General features: G+C 37.8%; 1 protein-coding gene across 1 annotated transcript in view; it reads right to left on the reverse strand.

The window, feature by feature from the left end:
* Ankrd44 (ankyrin repeat domain 44) overlaps positions 1–19,289 on the reverse strand; it is a 283,427-nt gene that overhangs the window by 3,143 nt on the left and 260,995 nt on the right. Inside the window, exons 18-26 of the mRNA XM_077799148.1 lie at positions 17,041–17,242; positions 13,387–13,474; positions 12,022–12,139; positions 9,721–9,937; positions 6,037–6,124; positions 5,008–5,091; positions 3,718–3,863; positions 3,188–3,270; positions 1,260–1,342 (exon numbers count right to left, since the gene is read on the reverse strand). Of these exons, the coding sequence (XP_077655274.1) occupies positions 1,260–1,342; positions 3,188–3,270; positions 3,718–3,863; positions 5,008–5,091; positions 6,037–6,124; positions 9,721–9,937; positions 12,022–12,139; positions 13,387–13,474; positions 17,041–17,242 (1,109 nt within the window). The remainder of the gene's footprint in view (positions 1–1,259; positions 1,343–3,187; positions 3,271–3,717; positions 3,864–5,007; positions 5,092–6,036; positions 6,125–9,720; positions 9,938–12,021; positions 12,140–13,386; positions 13,475–17,040; positions 17,243–19,289) is intronic.

A 19,289-nucleotide genomic window follows, 5' to 3' on the forward strand; every position in this document is an offset into this window, starting at 1 on the left:
AGCATATCCTCCAGGGGACTGTGGGACCCAGCCCCTTCCTCTTCCTCTCCTTTGTCCTGACCATGAGTGAACAGCTTTGTTTTGCTACATGCTCCCTGTTATGATATGCTATCATGCCCAAAGCAAAGGGGCCAACTGATCATGAATTGAAACCTCATAAATTGTGAGCCAAGATAACTGTTTTCTCTTTACAAGTTAATTAGCTCAGATATTTTATTTAGTAATGGAAAGCTAACACAATGAAAATACAGTATTTTGGTTAGCTTGAGTCACTAAAATGAATACGTAGTTAACAATCTATAAATAGTACATGGATATTTTTATTTTTTTTTAAAAAAGATATGTGTTGGCCAGATCTTTTCTAGGTGCTAATGATCCAACTGTTCTTACGTATTTGCCCAGATTTCCCTACAGATATTACAAATCCTCTGCATCACAAACTATCTCAGTGGCAGTAGATAGGAAGACAAAGGAAGAATTCAAGTTTTGGTGTGTTTTGTAGAAGGCTCTTTATTGCCTGATTTCTACTTCTGAATCTGAGTTGCTGTTTCATACTCTTTATCAATATGACTGGTATTAATATACACTCTTAAGTCTCATTATTATTAAATGCACAGAGATGCTCAACTGAATGTATGATACCTTACCTATCGTATAATGTCAAACTCAGCATATTGTGATATATATTGCTTAAGAATCTTAAATGAAAAAAAAATTTGAGTACTCCTTTGCCTTTAAAACAAATGCATAAGTAATTCCCTAAAATAGAAAATGAAGCAGCTTTTAGATCCTTCACACTGAGGGTTACACTGAATTATATTAAAATATAATTAAGACAAATAGCTTAGAAACTCTTCAAATGTATTCTGGGAATCTAATTTATAAAACTGTCATTTTCCAGTCAGAATACATAATGCTAATACATAATACAAATAGTTTCCCCAAATATGTCAGCCCGTAAGCCCATAAGATTTTTCTAGTAGCTCATTAAATTTACAATGTTACCACAGAAATATCAGCAAAGAGAAACAAAGGCCTCACAAAATTCTGAGAAGGAATATAAAAATAAGAATTCTGAGTAAAACTGTCTAGCTAGTCAGCATTTGCAGGCATGGGACTGTAATCTTCATGAAGGGGAAGCCAGGCCTGGCCTCCATCTTTCATCGTGGTGTCCCCCACAGCCTGCCTGGCACATGGCAGGCTCTTACATTCTGTCACGTGTCTACAACTCTGGGTCCGACTTTAGTAGTTATACTTACGTCTGCAGTGCATTATTTTTTGCATTAATAAGGCTCTCATCTTGTATCTTGTCAAGTATTAACAAGGCACATTTTTCATGACCCTAATAAAGAAAAAGAATAAGAAGAAACATGAGAGGGAGACAGTGAATTTCCTGAAAAATTACTTCATTATGTTTTAAATTGAAACTGAATTTCCTCTAACTAAAAAGCATTCTTCAGGGCTGTTTTCTGAGTCATTTTTTTTTTTTTTCCCAAAATGTCAAGGGACTCCAGCTATTCTAAGATTTTCCATTAAAATCTATTAGGACTTGGGTTAACATAAATCTGATCTAAAGGACTCATATTTAACATTAATATTTCCAAGATAATTTTTAGAATTTAATGTCTAGACTAAAGCAGATGCTAGCTTAGCTGGTAAAGCAGAAATTAAGAGTACCTTTAAATCCTTCAATATTACTTTTAAAACACATACCAGCTCCCACCTTCCTCAAACCTTCACTTAACACTGCATGATCCATTTCCACTCAGTATTCCCATTAGACCCATTATCTGTATCCCTCATCATCATTTACTGCCTTGTGTCACGAAGGGGCCCTGTTTAGGGAAACTCATCTTTTCTCACTCAACCAGAGGAAGCTATCACTAGATCTTATGGCAATAGATGGTTGACAATTTTTTAAAAAATCAGTTATTAAACCAGAGATCCCTTGTAAAGACTTCAAGCCTAGTGCCCTTGTAAGGAGGACATGGTTTCTAAGCCCTTATTAAGCAAGGGCCACTGACCGGGATCATCCTCATCACCTGAGAGTTAGAAATGTTGAATCTTGGGACCCCAACCAGACCTAATGAATCAGAATCTGTATTTTAACCAAGTCCCCAGGTGATCCATTTGCACAAAAGTCTGAAAAGCACTGTGCTTGTATTCACTAAAATACTGCCTCTTGTAATGAACTCCATGAAACTAGCACTTTTTGTGGTTTCCCTGGGTTTCACAGAGCATGAAATGAGAAAATGCAAATAATGCAAGGAAGAGCTGACATTTCTGATACCGTTGGGTTTAGGTGACACCATTAATATCTTTAATTATGTTGCAATAAACCACCATCACTGGTGTCAACTGGCATTATACTATAATGCCTTTTGTGAAATCATACATACACCTATATGTTTATATGTGTGCTCATGTATGTGTGTACAGATACACATATACATACATACATTTATCTTTTAAGTAAGCAGGAACACAATGCTATGTAACAAAAAAATTGAACAATGCACCAGGAAAAAGGGGCAAAGGGCAGAAATGTAGGTGGATAGTTATTTGCTTCACAGTAATGTATTTTTTGGTGGTATTATTGCAATGTCTTCAAATTGAACAACAGAACAAGTTGAACTACACACATGCACACACGCATGCACACATACACACACACACACACACACTCTGGGGATTGGACCCAATGTTGCTTTGCCATTGAACTATATCCCTAGCCCTTTTTAAAAATTTTTTTATTTTGAGCCAGGTCTCACAGGGTTGCTTAGGATGGCCTTGAACTTGAGATTCTTTTGCTTCAGATTACGACTGTAAGCCACCATTCCTGTACAAATGGCTTGTTTTTTAGAAGCCTTGTTCCTAATCTGCTATGTGATACCAACTATGTTACATGACAGATACAGCAGCAGCATCAAGACTGATGGACTGTGACAAGAAGGCAAGTAGCAACATGAGGAAAGAAAACCCTTGCCACTCATTCTGGTGGCACATACTCTCATCCACCTGGTGATTCTGCCCTTTTTTTTTCCCCTTTGATTCCACTTATTGTTGACAACATCCTGGGAAAATTTATTAAGAGCCATGTTACACAGTTTCATATTTCTGAGACTGATAGAATTTCAGTGACATGATTACAACATTAAGTAACAGTGTTTTAAATTCATTTACATACTTTACTACTAGCCAAATGTAAGGGCGTGTTCAAGTCCTTATCCTTTACAGTCAGATCTGCTTGAGCACTGTTCACCAAAATATCTACAGAAAAAGCCAAAAGAGAGTTACTTAGATGAGGTGCAATTTGAAGAAGACACTATAAAAACAAAAACATTTAAAGCAGAATAGCTCACATAATCATATTTAATGTTTTTAAAGAAAAAAAAATATGAGTCATTTACAGCCATATTTGTTCTGTCCAGATCCAAGGCTGATAGGCTTTAGCTTTAACTGTCCTTACATTTTCATTATTTCCACTTCAAATGATTCTGTTGTCATATTTGGTTTATCATTGTTGAGAAATTTCACTGTGGCAGGTTGGCTCTCGGTGAAAATGTTCACCAATGATCAAGTCACAGAGAATTGAGGGCGACTGAGCAAACTCAAGGGGCTTAAGTAAGACTATACTAAAAGAACATTGATTTCTTCCTTTGTTGTTTTTGGTTTCTGGATAGGCATAAAGGCAAAGTCTATCTGACCAGTACATACCCACAGCGCCTGCCTGTCCATTCTCAGCAGCCATCATCAGTGGTGTTCTCCCTGAATTATCTACTGCGTTCACTTGAGCATTGTGCCTCAAAAGAAGTTGCAAGCACTCCACGTGATCAGCAAATGCTGCCGCATGAAGGGGTGTCCTAAAGATGGCAAACAAACGTGACTTCAGTTTCCTTCAAATTCTGTTCTCTCTTTAGCAACTGCCCAAGAAACATGAGCACTGTGCTGTCTAGGATTCAACATTTGTCAGTTTACAGAGATTATCGACCAAGCTACCTCTGTAAGCCAGTCAGGGTAGACCTGAAGTGTCATCTATGTGAATGATACCTCTTAGACGGGGGAGGGGTAATATATGTGGTGGCTTTGATAATGAAATTGGCATCTTCAGTGGTTATTTAATCTTGAGTTCTAGTAACTTCTTTAGAATGGATACTTTCAAATTTGACCTTAAATTTGTAGATAATTGGTTGATTAAATAAAACTCTCAAAACCCACATTAAATCTAATATGGATGGTTGATTTCTTTAGCAGGACAATTTGGCACTACTTACTAAAATTAAAAACTATCAACCTCTTAATCAAGTAATTCCACTCGTAGGTTGATCTTCTATATATACCTGGTCATGTGTACAGATTCAGATGTGAGAATGTTCACTGTACCACGTCTTTGAATAGCAAAATATTGGAAGTACCCTAGATATTCTTCAATAGAAGACAGGCTGAGTAAAATACTGTAGATGGATTCAATGAAATAATGCGAAGATTTTAAATCGGTATGTTCTGGCATGGAAAGCTCTCCAAGATTACTAAAATCAGAACATGGTTACAAAATGCTCCCATTTGCATTAAAACAATTATGCACACACCCACACATATACATATCTATATATCTCTATGTGTTTGTAGATATGCACAGAAAATATTTTGGGGAATATAAAAATTTGGAAAGAACACTGTGCAGTAGTTTTCTCTATGGAAGAAACTGGGGGTTCTGGACTAAGAGGGAAATTTCTTTTAATTATATAACCTTTATAATATTTAACTTTTAAAACTATGTATTACTTTTTAAAAAACTTTTTTTACATACCTTTAGTTATTTTTTATTTTTATGTGATGCTAAGGATCAAACCCAGTGCTTCACACGTGCTAAGCGAGTGCTCTACTACTGAGCCAAAACGCCAGAACTACTATTCAATTAAAAAAAGATGTTTGACTGTTTTGCATCTGCACAGCAAAGACTAAGACTCATCAAAACAAAAGATACTCCTTCTCAGGATGACTTACCTGCCTTTGTCATCTCGACAACTGACAATATTGGAATCCATGGCCCCAAGTAGCAATGATGCACAATTCTCATGATCATTTATTCTAAAATAAAAATGGTTTTTAATGTAAAAAAATCTCACTCTTTAAAAAATTACATATTCCTTCCTTACATATTTTTCTACATCCTGTATATCTAACAATCTGATGCATTTAAAAAAATCTGATGCCAATAGTTGTGGTATGTGTTTCAGTGGTACACATGGTAAACCTAGCACCTTTTCAGAACCTCTGCATCCAGGTAGCAGTTCACCGCATACCACTTACACTATGTTATGGCACTCAACATATTAACTGTTTTGAAAATCCCAAAGTAGGAGAGAAATGGATCCTACAGATTTGAAGTCATCCTGAGACTTTACCACGGGCATTTTCTTTATTCATCTATTTTATGCCTCTAATATCTTTCCAACCAAATGACCCAGCATTGTGTGCAACCCACAGACAACATAAAGTATCCTCAGTTCTTGGACTTCCAGGCTGAAAATGGAAGTCTGATTTAAAATCACTGAATTCTCTGAACAATGGCTTATAAGATTAGAGGAGAAATTAGATTTATCAAAAAAGACTTACCACATATGAATAATGGAGAATTACAGTCTATGAAAAGACTTCCTGGTAGAAAATGTGTTTCTAAATATCCATAGGCATATTGTTGTTAACTCTGATTTATTTTAAAAACTTGGCAGACAAATGAACTGTGCTTGAAGAATTCTTCACATCATGTGAAATGTGCCTCTCAACCCACCCCTTCCTGCAGTTTGCCTAAGGTAGTATGTCAATCATCTTGGAACTGTGGCACTCCATAAGGAGCTTCTGGAAAATCATTAACATTAGGGGCCACACTTTGCTATCAGACTAGCAGAAAAATGGAATATTTTAGTCTTATCTGTAATCTAAAAGCTTTTCCTTCCCTAAAAGGCAATTTTTTTTCTAGATGTAGTCAAAAGAGTTAAAGCAACACCATTACCTTCCAGCATTTTTACTTACATTGCACAGTGCAGTGGAGTAAAAGGATTACCGATAAATTTGCGAAAACACTTTTGCTCCAAAAGTACCTCTATACAGTTTTCATTACCTGAAAGGAATTAAAAGAATTTAGAGAGTTTCCAAGAAAGAAACTTTATTCAACATAGTCTGCTTTATTTTTTTTTATTAAGTGTTCATTTCTAGCTTAGGAATTTTCCCAAATTGGCTGACTGCTCATTCTCTGTGGAATAAAATTAACAAAAATGCCCAAGTGTTATTAACTAGGCTCACAGGTGTTCTTAGACGTAATGAACAAATCAGACAGTGAAGGCCATATGGTCTGGTGGAGAGAGAGAGAAGACACCTCATTTGCAAACAGATTAGAGTCTGTGTTACCCTCAGCTCTTGATTGATAGATGCCTAACACATATATACCTCAATTTGCCCATATTTGTAATAGGAAATTTACCTTCCACCTGCTCGAATAGGTTCATTTACCCTAGTGAAGGGGAGATAAGTGATTAGTAGAACACAGTATTTTGAGATAATGAATGCAAAAAGGCTTTGAATGTAAAATGCTATGTAAGTGTTTTAAATGGTACCTGGCCAGTAGTAGGCACACAATATTGTTTTCAAAAAGGAGATGAAGAAATGTGAGAATTATCTTTAATAAAATGACAGGCGGCTTCTACATCAACTGAATCTGAGGTAAGATCTAACTCTATCAACTTACTTGTTACATGACCTAAGGCAATTTACTTGGGATCTCTGAGCCTCAGTTTCCCATGTACAAAGTTGGACTAGGAATAACTGCCCTACCTATGTCTCAGAATGATAGGAGTTTTACTCCAGGAAAGACCTAGACATGGCTTGTGAAGTGCTGTACAACTGTCAGGCAAGAAAACATTTTATTTATGTGGCTTTGGAATACAGACTGGTGTCCTGACTGAACTCAGTTCTAATTTAGCAAAAGTTCCCTTATGATCTACCTCAGAATGATGAAGATTGGACAACGTAAAATATTAAAACATAAATCCTCCTTTTTTGTACCTAAAAAGAGACAAGCTGATACTAATTTGAGGAGAATCAAGAAGCATATGAAGTAATGAGGGTAGGAAGCCTCGAGTAGGCACGTTAAATTATCTAGCTTTCCAACAACATCCAACACTTCCTTCTAAACAGTCCCAGACACCGCAAACCCTCTCATAGTTTGAATCTCCCAAAAGACCTTGCTTAGGGAAATATCTCCATGTACCATTCCTATATGAGTCCCCACCTAAGAGACCACACAGGCAGAACTGGAGATTATCAAACTACTTTCAGAATTTAAAAATGCCCAGTGAAGGGGATTCTGGAAAGATGGGAGCTTGAACCTTGGACTTGGAGGAAGGCTGCCCTGAGTGGGTGAATAGCTTTAGGGAAGACTGCTCTTCTTTCCCTGCCTGTACCTGGAGAGTCCTAAGAGCAGAGAGGACTGCCTACTTCCTTGGCCCAGGATGCCATCTGTGGCAGGTTAGGGCCACAGCAGTCAGAAGTCTCTCCATCCTGCCTCTCCTATAGATAGATCCTCTCCACTGCCTGGACCATCTCATGGCAAGGGGCAGGGGAACCTTTACACATTTTAGGTAAAAAAAATTTCACAATCCTCCAGTGGCAGAGAGGGGGCAAAATTATGTTGAAGAAGCAGAACCAGTTAAAAAAAAAAAGGCTGTAATGAAAATATAATGAGCACATAAAATTGTTTCTAGAACCAATAATCAGTTTCTAAATAAAAATCTTAACAGAATTAAAAACATAAAAATAAAATTATAGAAAAAGAGTAAGAAATATAGGTTTAGGTTAAGATTTATAGGTTACTGATAAACAAAATGTCCATATAATCTTAGGGGTTGGGGACCAAGACTGGAGACCTAGATACCACAAAGGAAAGCTCAAACATTCACAACTACATAAAATCTCAAATGACTGCATGGGAAAAGATCATAGACTAGGAACGAAAATATTTGCAACACACATAACACACAGAGTATTCAAATATATAACTAAGACAAGGTGCTCCTACAAATGTATTAGAAAGATAAATAACTCAATAGAAAAAGAGTGAGTAATAGATGGAAAAGGCAATTTCCAGAGAAGAATCATAAAGAATCAATGAATGTGCTATTAGATAGGGAAATGCAAATCAAAAACAACAATGAGATTCCATTTTTTATCCTTCAAATTAACAAAAATAAAATAGATGGTAACATCCTGGGCTGGCAAAGCTATGAAAAAATACTGACTTCTATAAACATTTGGTAGTGTAAGAAATGATTTTTTTGGCAAAGTAATGAAGCATACTTTATCATAATTAAAAAATATTCCAACCTTCTTATTAAAAAAATGTCCCTTCTAGATATTTATCTAACAGTATTTTTGGTACCATAATATGAACACATATATTGCCACATTGTTGATAATAGGACAAAAACAAAAACCAATGTGAATGTCCATCAACAAAAATCCGTTTGAAAAATAATAAATCCTAGTGTATGCACAGCTATGAAATAATATCCAGTTATTAAAGCAATCTATATTGATACATATTAACTTGTAAAGATCTTCTGCAGTAGATGTTTTTTGGGGTTTTTTTTGCAGGGGTGGATACTGGGGATTGAACTCAGGGGCGCTCAACCACTGAGCCATATCCCTAACCCTATTTTGTATTTTATTTAGAGATAGGGTCTCACTGAGTTGCTTAGTGCCTCACTTTTGCTGAGGCTGGTTTTGAGCTCACCATCCTCCTGCTTCAGCCTCCTGAGCTGCTGGGATTACAGGGATGTGCCACCATCGCGCTCAGCTTAGAATTTTTTTTTTTAAATTTTTGTTTTGTTTTGTTTTGGAGTGATGGAGATTGAACCTAGGGCCTAACATGTCAAGCAAGCACTTTATCATTGAGTTACATCTCTAGCTCCTTAATAGAATTTTAAGTAAACATCAACCCCCCCCCAAAAAAAAAGTTATAGAATGATGTTTATTATGTAATTCCAACTAAAAACAGATACACATTTGTTCATATTTATATTTAGTATCAGAGGAAAAATTATGAAAGTTACACACTAAATCACATGAGAAAGTAGGTTTGGAAATGGAAACTTAATTTTACTTAAGACACTGCAATATTTCAAATGGTACAATGAACAACCCATACCTTCTTATTCAAAAAAGTGAAATAAAAAATTAAAAGTCTCCCAAATATTAAGTGCAACAAAACAAATGGGGAATATGAAACATAAAAAAGAAATATCAAAAGATAAACCATGCATCTTCTAGTATTCAATTATGACATGTTATTACACCGTGTGTTTTTTGTTCAGCTATATTATTTTACTTCTTTGTGGGATTCTTGGTTATCGTACATAGTTCAGAAACTGATTAAAACTGGCTAGGTTCAGGTTAAGATTTATAGGTTACTGATAAACAAAAAGGGGATAGTGAACTTTTACTGGTCTAAGGCATCAGGGCAGCCATGGGGGTGGCAAAGGTGGAGATCTATTTTAAAAACCATCAAACAGGCCACAACCAACAAACGGAAAAACATATCTTAGGTGCAGCAAGAGTGGAAACCATGGCTTATGGCATTATGCTGTGTTCTTGCCTCCACTGAGATTGCAGTGGTCCTGGGGCAGGAAGTCCAGTGGAATTGGTCAAATGCAAGTAACTCACCATTGTAACAAGCCCAGTGCAGCGGCGTGTAGCCTTGGTTGTCTTTGAAACAATAGTCCTCTTCGGAGAGAGTCATTTGGAGCAGTTCACTCAGCCACGTGGCGTGTCCCCGAGCAGCTGCATAGTGCAAGGGTGTCCTCCCTCTGGAATCTTTACAGAGGATTGACACTTCTTGTTCCAGCAGCATTTGCACACATTCCTCATGCCCTGTCATAATCTGTGCATGGCAAGGAAAACACAAAACAAGCCTTAGAAGGGCAGAAGACTCAGGAAGCAAGACAGTTGGTGAGTGACGCTTGGGCTCACAGTAAGTGCATCTGTGCATGGGCCCTCAGGGAAGCAGGCTCTCTTGGGAGGGAGGTGGGACAACCCCAGCAAAATCCACACCAAAAAAGTCTGTGAGCATCAACATTTTAGAAACATCCCTTGACACTCCAAATAAACCTGAAAGGTATAGTTGAAAATACCAGCTTTACAAGCAGGAAGATATAGTAAAATCTTGTCTCCCTACCCCTCTCTCTGCTTCACTTTATTTATCTATACACAGTAATAGAAATAATGACCTCAGAGGCTGTTGTAAGGACTAATGAGATAATACAGTCATGTGATGCTTACTGACTGGGATACATTCTGAGAATTGTGTTAGGTGATTTTGTCATTGTGTGAACATAGAGTGTTCTTGTACTTACACAAATCTAGATGGTATAGCCCAATGCACATGCAGGCTATACAGTCTATTCCTTCTAGGCTACAAACCTGTACAGGATTTTAGTATACTAAACACTGTAGGCAATTGTAATACAATGGTAAGTATGTGTGTATCTAAACATATCTAAACAGAAGAGGTAGAGTACAATATTAGATGATAACAAATTTTCAGCTCCAATATAATATCATGACATCACCATTGTAAATGTGGTCCATCAATGGCTGAAACGTTGTTATATGGTATGACTATATACGTAAAGGTCACCAGCCTGTTGCATGGCCCACAGGATATGTCCAAAAAATAAGAAGTATGACTGTGACAATGACAACATAAAGTTCGTCTTCTTTCCACTTTTCAGGGTGTTTACACCATCACCAAATAGCAATTTTATGATTTCTGCTTTTGTGCATTTAGTTTTCTTGGGTATGCTTTAAAAAATAGTTCTGCAGATATGTACAAAGAATTGTCCAAAGAATATATACTCTGGCATCATTTGTAATGAACAACAATTAGAAATTGCAAGACTACTCAAAACCAGGTAATCACTAAGAGAAGTTATGGCACATACATACAATGGAGCATTAGAAATGATGGTATGGAAAACTATTTAATGATATCAAAAAAGTTCCTTAACATACTAAAAGGAAAAAAAAGTCATATTCCAAATTGTACCTTCACTATTCTCTCTTATTGAAGGTTTAAGAGAAATCTAAATACAGGAATGAAAAAAAAAAAAAGATCGGTGATACATATACACCAAAAGTGGTTATCTCTGGGAGATATGATTGCTGGAGATTGTGGTTTTCTGCCTCTGTGCTTTTCAAAAAACATTTTGCAAATTTTCTCCAATGTTCATGTACTTTATAATCAGAAACAGACCCATCCCACTAATAGTAGGTGTTCATGTACCTATTTATCATACTCTAACATGGAATCTTAAGATCAGGACTTAAGGGTACTTTTTGCTATTGTACCGTTGCATGAGTTGTTGATTTCTTTCTTTTTTTTTTTTTTTTCCTTTCGGTCACTTTTGATCTCCAGAAGCAGCTTCCTTGTTCACAGACCTCTGTGGGCCCTGATTTTGTTATCTGGGAAGTTCACAGTTGTCTCTTACCCTTGTTTCCTACATCTGCAGTGTTGGGGAGTTTGTCCTCTTGAGGGCTACACCAGTTTACACAGCCCAGTTCTAGCAGGTGCACTCTTGGGGGCTGAGGGTCCCTTTAAGGACCAAATAGTCACCAGCGTTTGTAAACTAGGCTTGTAGTTTGGTAACGCAGTTCCCTCAAACACTTAACTGTAGTCAGCTTCTGCTAATCAGTTGACATGAAGGTAATCTCACTCCAAGATTCCTTCCAGACAGAGAGTCCTCGCCTTTTGTACATGGCTCATTCCTTTTTCCCTCAATTGAATGGACTGAGATCATAGGAAACAACGGGCTTCCACGCGATTTTGTGATTTCCTTTTGATTGGCTGAGGTTTACTGGCTAGATTACGAAACTTTTTTTTTTGTACTATAAATTCAAATAGGGAAAGAAAAAAGGAAACAAGCTCATTGAAACAGTGCCGACTAAAGCTGAGAAATATGTACATACCCCTCTGTGTAAAGCCGTGCATCCCATGATGTCAACAGCATCCACATTTGCTTCCTTTTCAAGTAACAATGAAACAGCATCAATGTGTCCATATGCCACTGCGAGCATAAGTGGGGTTCTAGGGAGAGAGATGAACAGCCTTTAAAAAGGAGATAACAGATACTCCTCGTGGGAGAGGTCTCTCTTTTTATTCTTGACAATTGCTGTGTATTTTCTGTGTCTCCAATTTGTTATATGATATGTGGATATAGGAATCTGCCTCTGTTCTAACAGGGCACTGGTGGAATGATTTCTAGGGGTGTAGCAGGGGAAGGTTTCTTCTCAAAATATTATGCTAATCCCATCATTTTTCAGAAGATAATTTAGAACTCTTTTTGACTCAGTCATCCCACTCCTTGGTATATATCCAAAGGACTTAAAATCATCATAAGTGACAATCAATGTTTATAGCAGCACAATTCACAATAACTAAGCTATGGGACCTACCTAGGTACCCTTCAACAGATGAATGGATAAACAAAATGTGGTATATATACACAATGGAGTATTACTTAACCATAAAGAAGAATGCTTTATGACATTTGTTGGTAAATGGATGGATCTGGAGACTATCAGGTTAAGTGAAATAAGCCCTTCCCAAATAACCAAAGGTCACATATTTTCTCTGATATGTGGAAGCTAATCCACAATAAGGTGAGGGGTGAAGAATAAAAATTCAGTGGAGTAGACAAAAGAGAATGAAGGGAAGGGAGGGGAGATGGGAAAAGGAAAGACAGTGGAATGAATCTGACATGACTCTCCTATGTACATACACGACTACACCACAGTGAATCTCACCATTGTGTACATCCACAATAAATTAATTTTAAAGAATAACTATGGGTAAATGGCAGAAAGATCAGTAGAAGGAAGGAAACAGGGTTTGGGGAGAGGGAAGGGGAAGGAGAGGTACTGGGGTCTGACTTAGAACAAGATATATTCCATGTTTTTACAACTATGTCAAAATGGATTCTACTGTCATGTATAACTAAAATGAACCATATTTAAAAAGATGGAGAGAAAGAGGGAACAAAGGTGGGAATATATATATTTTTAAAAGCCAGGAAATAAAGAAACTGCTAGATAAAGGTGATTTTTTTCCCCCATGGAAATATATGGCCACCCCACCCCCCACATGCTCTTCCCTAATACACACTGCAGCGCAAAGCACCTCATTATTCTAGAGCCCTCACCCGTGAATTTCATCCAGATATATATCTCCCCAACCTAGAATTCAGCAGTCAGCCCTCTTAGCTGCTTAACAGAGCAACCAATTACCTCTTGTGATTGAAACATCAACCCGAGGCCAAGTGTGGGAACACTTACTGTCCTTTGGCATCTTTCACGTCAACCACTTCAGGGTTGTCTGAAATTTCTAATAATAGCCGCAAACACAGGGTGTGACCATTAATGACTGAAAAAGAAAATAATGGACATTGTTTTAACTACAGATCTCCCTCCAGAGTGAAACCTTCTTGGGCTTCAAATCAGTGACTTGCATTGCCCTGGACAGATGTCCCTGGGCCTCCAGTCTGTGATGGCGTGGGGCACAGCCTGCCCTGGTGTTCATTTGTTTTCCCCTTTCTTCCTGTCAAGGAATCTGATCCTCACCTTCCTTGTCTGGCTTCTGTGTCGAGCGGTTTTTCTTAACCTCGACATTCTTTCTTCTGTCCGTGGAGAGGACTGGGATCACTCCCCACTTGTCAGTCCCTCCCTTTGTTCCTCTAAGAGACTCACTCAGTTCTATATAATCATGCTGTGTCTACCTGCCTCCAGAAGAAAGGAGGAGGAGGAGGAGGAAAAGAGAGAGGAGGGAACAGGGGAGCAGGAATAGTATAGGAGGAGGGAGGAGAAGGGGAGATGAAGGAGCGGGGAAGGGGTAGGGTGGAAGAAAGGCCCCGGGGAGAACAGAACAGGTCCTGCCTCTTCTTGGGGGTCATTCGGAGGTAGACATTCTAACAATAGTTCTCATGGATCAGTGGTAGCCTAAAGTAAAACATCAAGGCACAAAAGTGTACATGATCCATGTGCTCCCTGCTCATTGGTGACTGACTGGCACTCTCAGGAGATGTAGGAATGGGCCCCTGTGGTGTCCTGATGTTCCTCAAACCACAGCCTTTGTTCTCTGCCTTCCAGCATCTCTTGTACAATGCAGGCTGCCCTCAGGCTGCCTCCCTCCTCTCCTTACCCTTTCCTGCCCAGCGGTGACTCAGATGCCATCTAGGTCCCTTCCTAGGGCCACTGGGCCCTCAACTGCCCCCTCCTTGCCCAACAGACCCTGTAGTGGACAGGAATATGGCCCCAACCCTGTCTCAGCCTTGACTGGCTGGGAAAGAGGCTGGGCAGGAGGCAGAAGTCTGAGCACCTGGCAAGTTGCTTCTTTTGGGAATTCTTGGTGCCTGGGGTTATGTGGGTATTGGGATGTAAACCTTCCCGGGATGATAGTGTCCTGGACTCAGGTACTTTCTTCCAGTTTGCTGAATGAAACCCTGAAAAGGTCTTATAATAGACACGGCTCTCAGGGAATAAGATGAGAAAAAAATATGTTTAAAACTGCAGACACGACCTACTCTCCTCTCTGAACAATAAGAACACCATAAAATACATTGAATTTCCCCTGTTATGGATGTGGAGAATAGAGGCAGCTATGTCACACTGATAAAGGCTCTTCTCAGAGCTGCATTTTACAGTGCTTTTATTGCTTGCCAGTCTTGAGAGAATGCTAATTTAACATCGACATGGTTTTCAGGGACAATACATATTAGAATTAGCTCACATTTGTCGACACCATTCAAATGAACTGCAGGAATAATGCCCACATTTTGTAGACCATTGCATTCAGCTCATTCTCAGCAACATTCCATTTATGTATCTCTAGAGGAAATTTCGTGGATCAGAGTTATAGGTAATACATTGTTGCTGCTGTTGTCTTTTTTTTTTCCCTAAAATTACACTAAATCTGTTACCATTGTTGGAATATACAAGGAATTTAATGTATGCCTAAAGGACAGGATTACCAAAGGACTGACAGCTAGGTTCCTGAAGGTGGAAAAATAATATACTTTGACTATTTCCTGTTTCTATATCAAAATGATAGTCTTTAAGTGTTCAAAATCATACTAATTCCAAAGATTTGAATTTTGGCTAAACATAAGAGGAACACAATAATCTAAGTCCATATCACTCATCCAGTGTATTACACAACAAAACAATTTCTATAGTTGTTGTTGTTGTTCTTCTTCTTTTTTTTTGGGGGGGGGGTACATTAGCTTTTTAAACTTAACTAGTAGTCCTCAGAGAAATTTATGTGCCCCTTAGAGTGAAAGTGTAGTGAAACTTGAATTCTTCTTGGCTTCCCATACACTACATTTCCTCCCCAACTGCCTTCTAGCAAAAAGATGTTAACATCTTCAGCTGTGCCCTGCTAGCTCCAGCTTTGTCTCAGACAAGCTCAGCCTCTCCATGGCTGTGAGTGACAGCCATTTTTCTTGCTACTCAAAGAACACAACTGTCACTGCATCCATCTGTGCCCAAACCTCTAATATCCATCCTGGCTGCCGCTCCTTACAGTACTCTGAGGACTTGAAACAAGGAAATGGGCCTCCTCCAGGGAGTTGAAAAAGATTCTGGGTAAGCAGATCCTCAAGCCACAGGCTAAAGTTCCTGCACAGCAGACATTTTGTAGAGAACAGCATTAGATGACAGCCTGTGTCTTTTTAATGAATGACCTGAAGGAAACCTGAAGGGAGCGAGTCATTTTTACCACTAGGGGGTGCCCTTGGACCACACCTACATGACAATTGCGACTCACTGCTCACCTGTTTATACAGGGCAGTCTTCCACATTTGAACATTATTAATTATATCCAAAATGCCAGGGTGGCCAAAAGGCTAAATGTGATGGGAAGTAAGAATTTGTTATTCAATGACACCAAACATCACTGACCTCATGGTTAAAGTTTTTTCCAGCAACAATCATTTCCAGATATTTAGACAACAGGTTTTTTTTTTTTTTTTCAGTCTCTGTATTCTATCTTTTCACTGGATTGGAAGTTAAGGAATGGCTGTGGAAATACTTCTACAAAGTCTATCATTCCCAGAAAGTTTTTCCCAATAACAAGAATCATAAAGTTAAGCGGGGCGGGGGGCTATCTTCATTTAATTTTCAATACAACCACATTTCATTGTGTAAATTACTTTTATTTATCAGACCATGACTACTAAAATCCCATCAAAGGCTAATATTACTGACTTTCCTGGGCCCAAAGGTATTTATGCCTTAGCTGAGCCAGAGACTCTTCTACCTTATCTTTATATCTGTGTGTACATCTATAAATATTGAAGGTGGAAGAATAACTGCATGAATTAATGTTTTCTCGCACCTATCAGTTCAGTTCTAACCACATCAACCGACAAGCATTGGAGGAAACTCCCAGAAAAGAAAAACTTGTTACTTTTTGATAAATACATGCACTTTTTAAGAATCTCTATTTTTACATCTGATGCATCAAGAAACAGAACAAAAGCTAAAGAGCATCATTTAGGTTGGTAGAATGATGTACTGATTGGATCACAGTCTGATGTTTCTCTACACGAAATAGACCTGCAATATCATTAATGTCATGCTTTAAAATACCATGTGATTTTGATGTGGTTTGTTCTATAGAACTTATTCTGAGGATCACATTTTATCTTGACCTTTTTTCCACAAAGTTTTGTGGTAGCCTTTTGGTCAAAGGTTCAGAACAGGCTTTTGGGTTAAGGAAAACAACAACAACAATAAAAAGAGGCTGTTGGCCAGAGAACACCAGGGAACACCAATCATCTCCAAAGGTATATCAGATCAAAAATTTTTGGAAATATGTAGGTCTATGTGATATTGAAAGAAAATCAATATTATAAAAATGGGGGTTCAAGAGGATTCTGCCACTTTTTTATTAATGAATAAAACTAGGGTCACTAGACCCTTGACAAGTCTTACCTGAGGCATGAAGTGGGGTTCTTTTGGTTACATTGTCTTTCACAAAGATGGATGCTCCCTGATTGACAAGTGCTTCCACACATTCTGTGTGTCCCTTAAAGGCGGCCAGATCCAGAGCCGTGCGGCCTTTCTCGTCCCTGATGTCCAGGTCCACCAGCGACTGCAAAAGGACCTCCAAGGCTTGATGGTGCCCATTGTAGGCCTATGAAGAAGAAGGCAGGGATTTGCAAGCTCACTCACTTCATATCCCACATAATCCAGACAAGGGGCTGAGCTTCCAAGGCCATTCCGAAGAGCAAAGCAGAAAATCCCTTGGGTTTTCTGGCAAATCAGAGCATTAGACACACAAACCTCACAGATACATATGAATTTCTTCATGTTCTTTCTCTTTTGTCAAATAATTTGCTCCAAAGGCACAAAGTGCATTAATGTATTTTTATACCTACCAATCTAATTATCTAATATACAATGAATAATTGCATGAATTAATATTTTCTTGCACCTTTCAGTTCAGTTCTAACCACATCAACTGACAAAACGAGGAAAAAATTCAGGAGTGTTTTCTGTTAGCAAAGTTGGAGGAAAAAAAATTACTAAAAACATCCTGGAGTTTGGAATTCCACAGAGGCAGGTAGACCTTTCCTTCCAGTCTAACCTTGACTAAATCAACCATGTGACCACGTGACCTTAGGCAAGTTTTCTTAATTGCACGTAGAGTTTGTTTCCTCATCTATCAAATGAGAGCAATAAAAGCTGCCTCCTGGGGTTGGTGTGAAGATGAAAAGAGAAAAATTACACGGGCCTTGCATAATGTCTTCTGTGTAGTTGATGCTTCTTCCCTCCTTTATTTCTTCCACTGATCACAATCAAACCATAGAAACAATTAAGGAAATATATATCATGTACCAGTGCCAAGTTCAGATCTATTATGAGATCCTATGATATGTCAAGATTAAGAAACTTTATACTACTAAAAAGTAAGACTAAAATTTTGAAAGATATTATTTAGTCAGTCTATAAGGTAAAAAATGTATATCCTTCTCCACCCCCCACTCCCAACAGGCAAGGGACATTGAAAATAAAAGAGAAATGGGGAGTAAGATTATCTGGGGAAAAATGGATCAGAGAGGGAAGTAAAAAAAGAAATAGAGAGGAAAAGCATGTCCCCAAAGTCTAGCAGTCACAGTCCCCTCTTTTGTTACCTGCACCTTTTATTTTCCACGGCAGCTATTACTGAAGGCCCATTTTATTTGAAAAAAAGGCTTAGCACAAAGGATTAATCGCCTTAATATAAAAAGAGCTCTTAGAAACCATTTTAAAAACTAGGAAAATGTACAAAGGGCATGAAAAGGCAGATCACAGAAAAAGAAACGTAAAAGGCCAACAGACATATGAAAAACTATGTAAATTTTTAAAGCACTATTTTCAACTGCCAGATTGGCAATGATTAAAAAGTTTGGTCATGTCCAATATTAGTGGAGACTGTGAAAAAAGCAATCTGATACTCGGTTGGTGGGAGTACAGATTGGTATGACATTTGTGAAGGGTGATTTGACAGTATCTATAAAAATTTTTTTAAAAGAAACTAAGATGCAGATGGTATATATAGCATGACCTCATTTATATAAAAAGCAAACATATGCATTATATACATATTTATATATAGTTCTATGTTCATAGAACATTTTCAGAAGGATATAAAAGAAGTTATTAATAGTGGTTACCTCTAGAACTGGGAGAGAGAATAATGAGCATATGGACTTAGTTCACCTTAGCTTTTAAAAAATCGTTTAAATGTTTTTTCCCCTGACTATATGTTAACAACACTAACAAACACTAGATATCAAATAATTCATAGAAATTAAGAGTACTGATTTATTTATTTATTTTTTTTAAAGTTTGTTTAGTTGTAGATGGATACAACACCTTTATTTTGTATATTGACTTTTATGTGGTGCTGAGGATTGAACCCAGTGCCTCACACATGCTAGGCAAGCATTCTGCCACTGAGCTATAGCTCAATACCCCCAAGAGTACTGATATATTTAAAAAGGACTTTATCATTACATTTTTGTTCATGATTAGTGTTATTTTTACATATTAAACATATATCATATATAATCTGCAATATAATAACTCATAAATTAATGAACTTCAAATTTATATCCTAGTCCCAATCTCTCCCTTTACTTCTAGCTTGTATATCCCACCACCTCTTGGTATTTCCACTTCAATGTTTAACAGGCACC

The sequence above is a fragment of the Urocitellus parryii genome, chromosome 1 (genome assembly GCF_045843805.1).
Source record: "Urocitellus parryii isolate mUroPar1 chromosome 1, mUroPar1.hap1, whole genome shotgun sequence".
Lineage (NCBI taxonomy): Eukaryota > Metazoa > Chordata > Mammalia > Rodentia > Sciuridae > Urocitellus > Urocitellus parryii.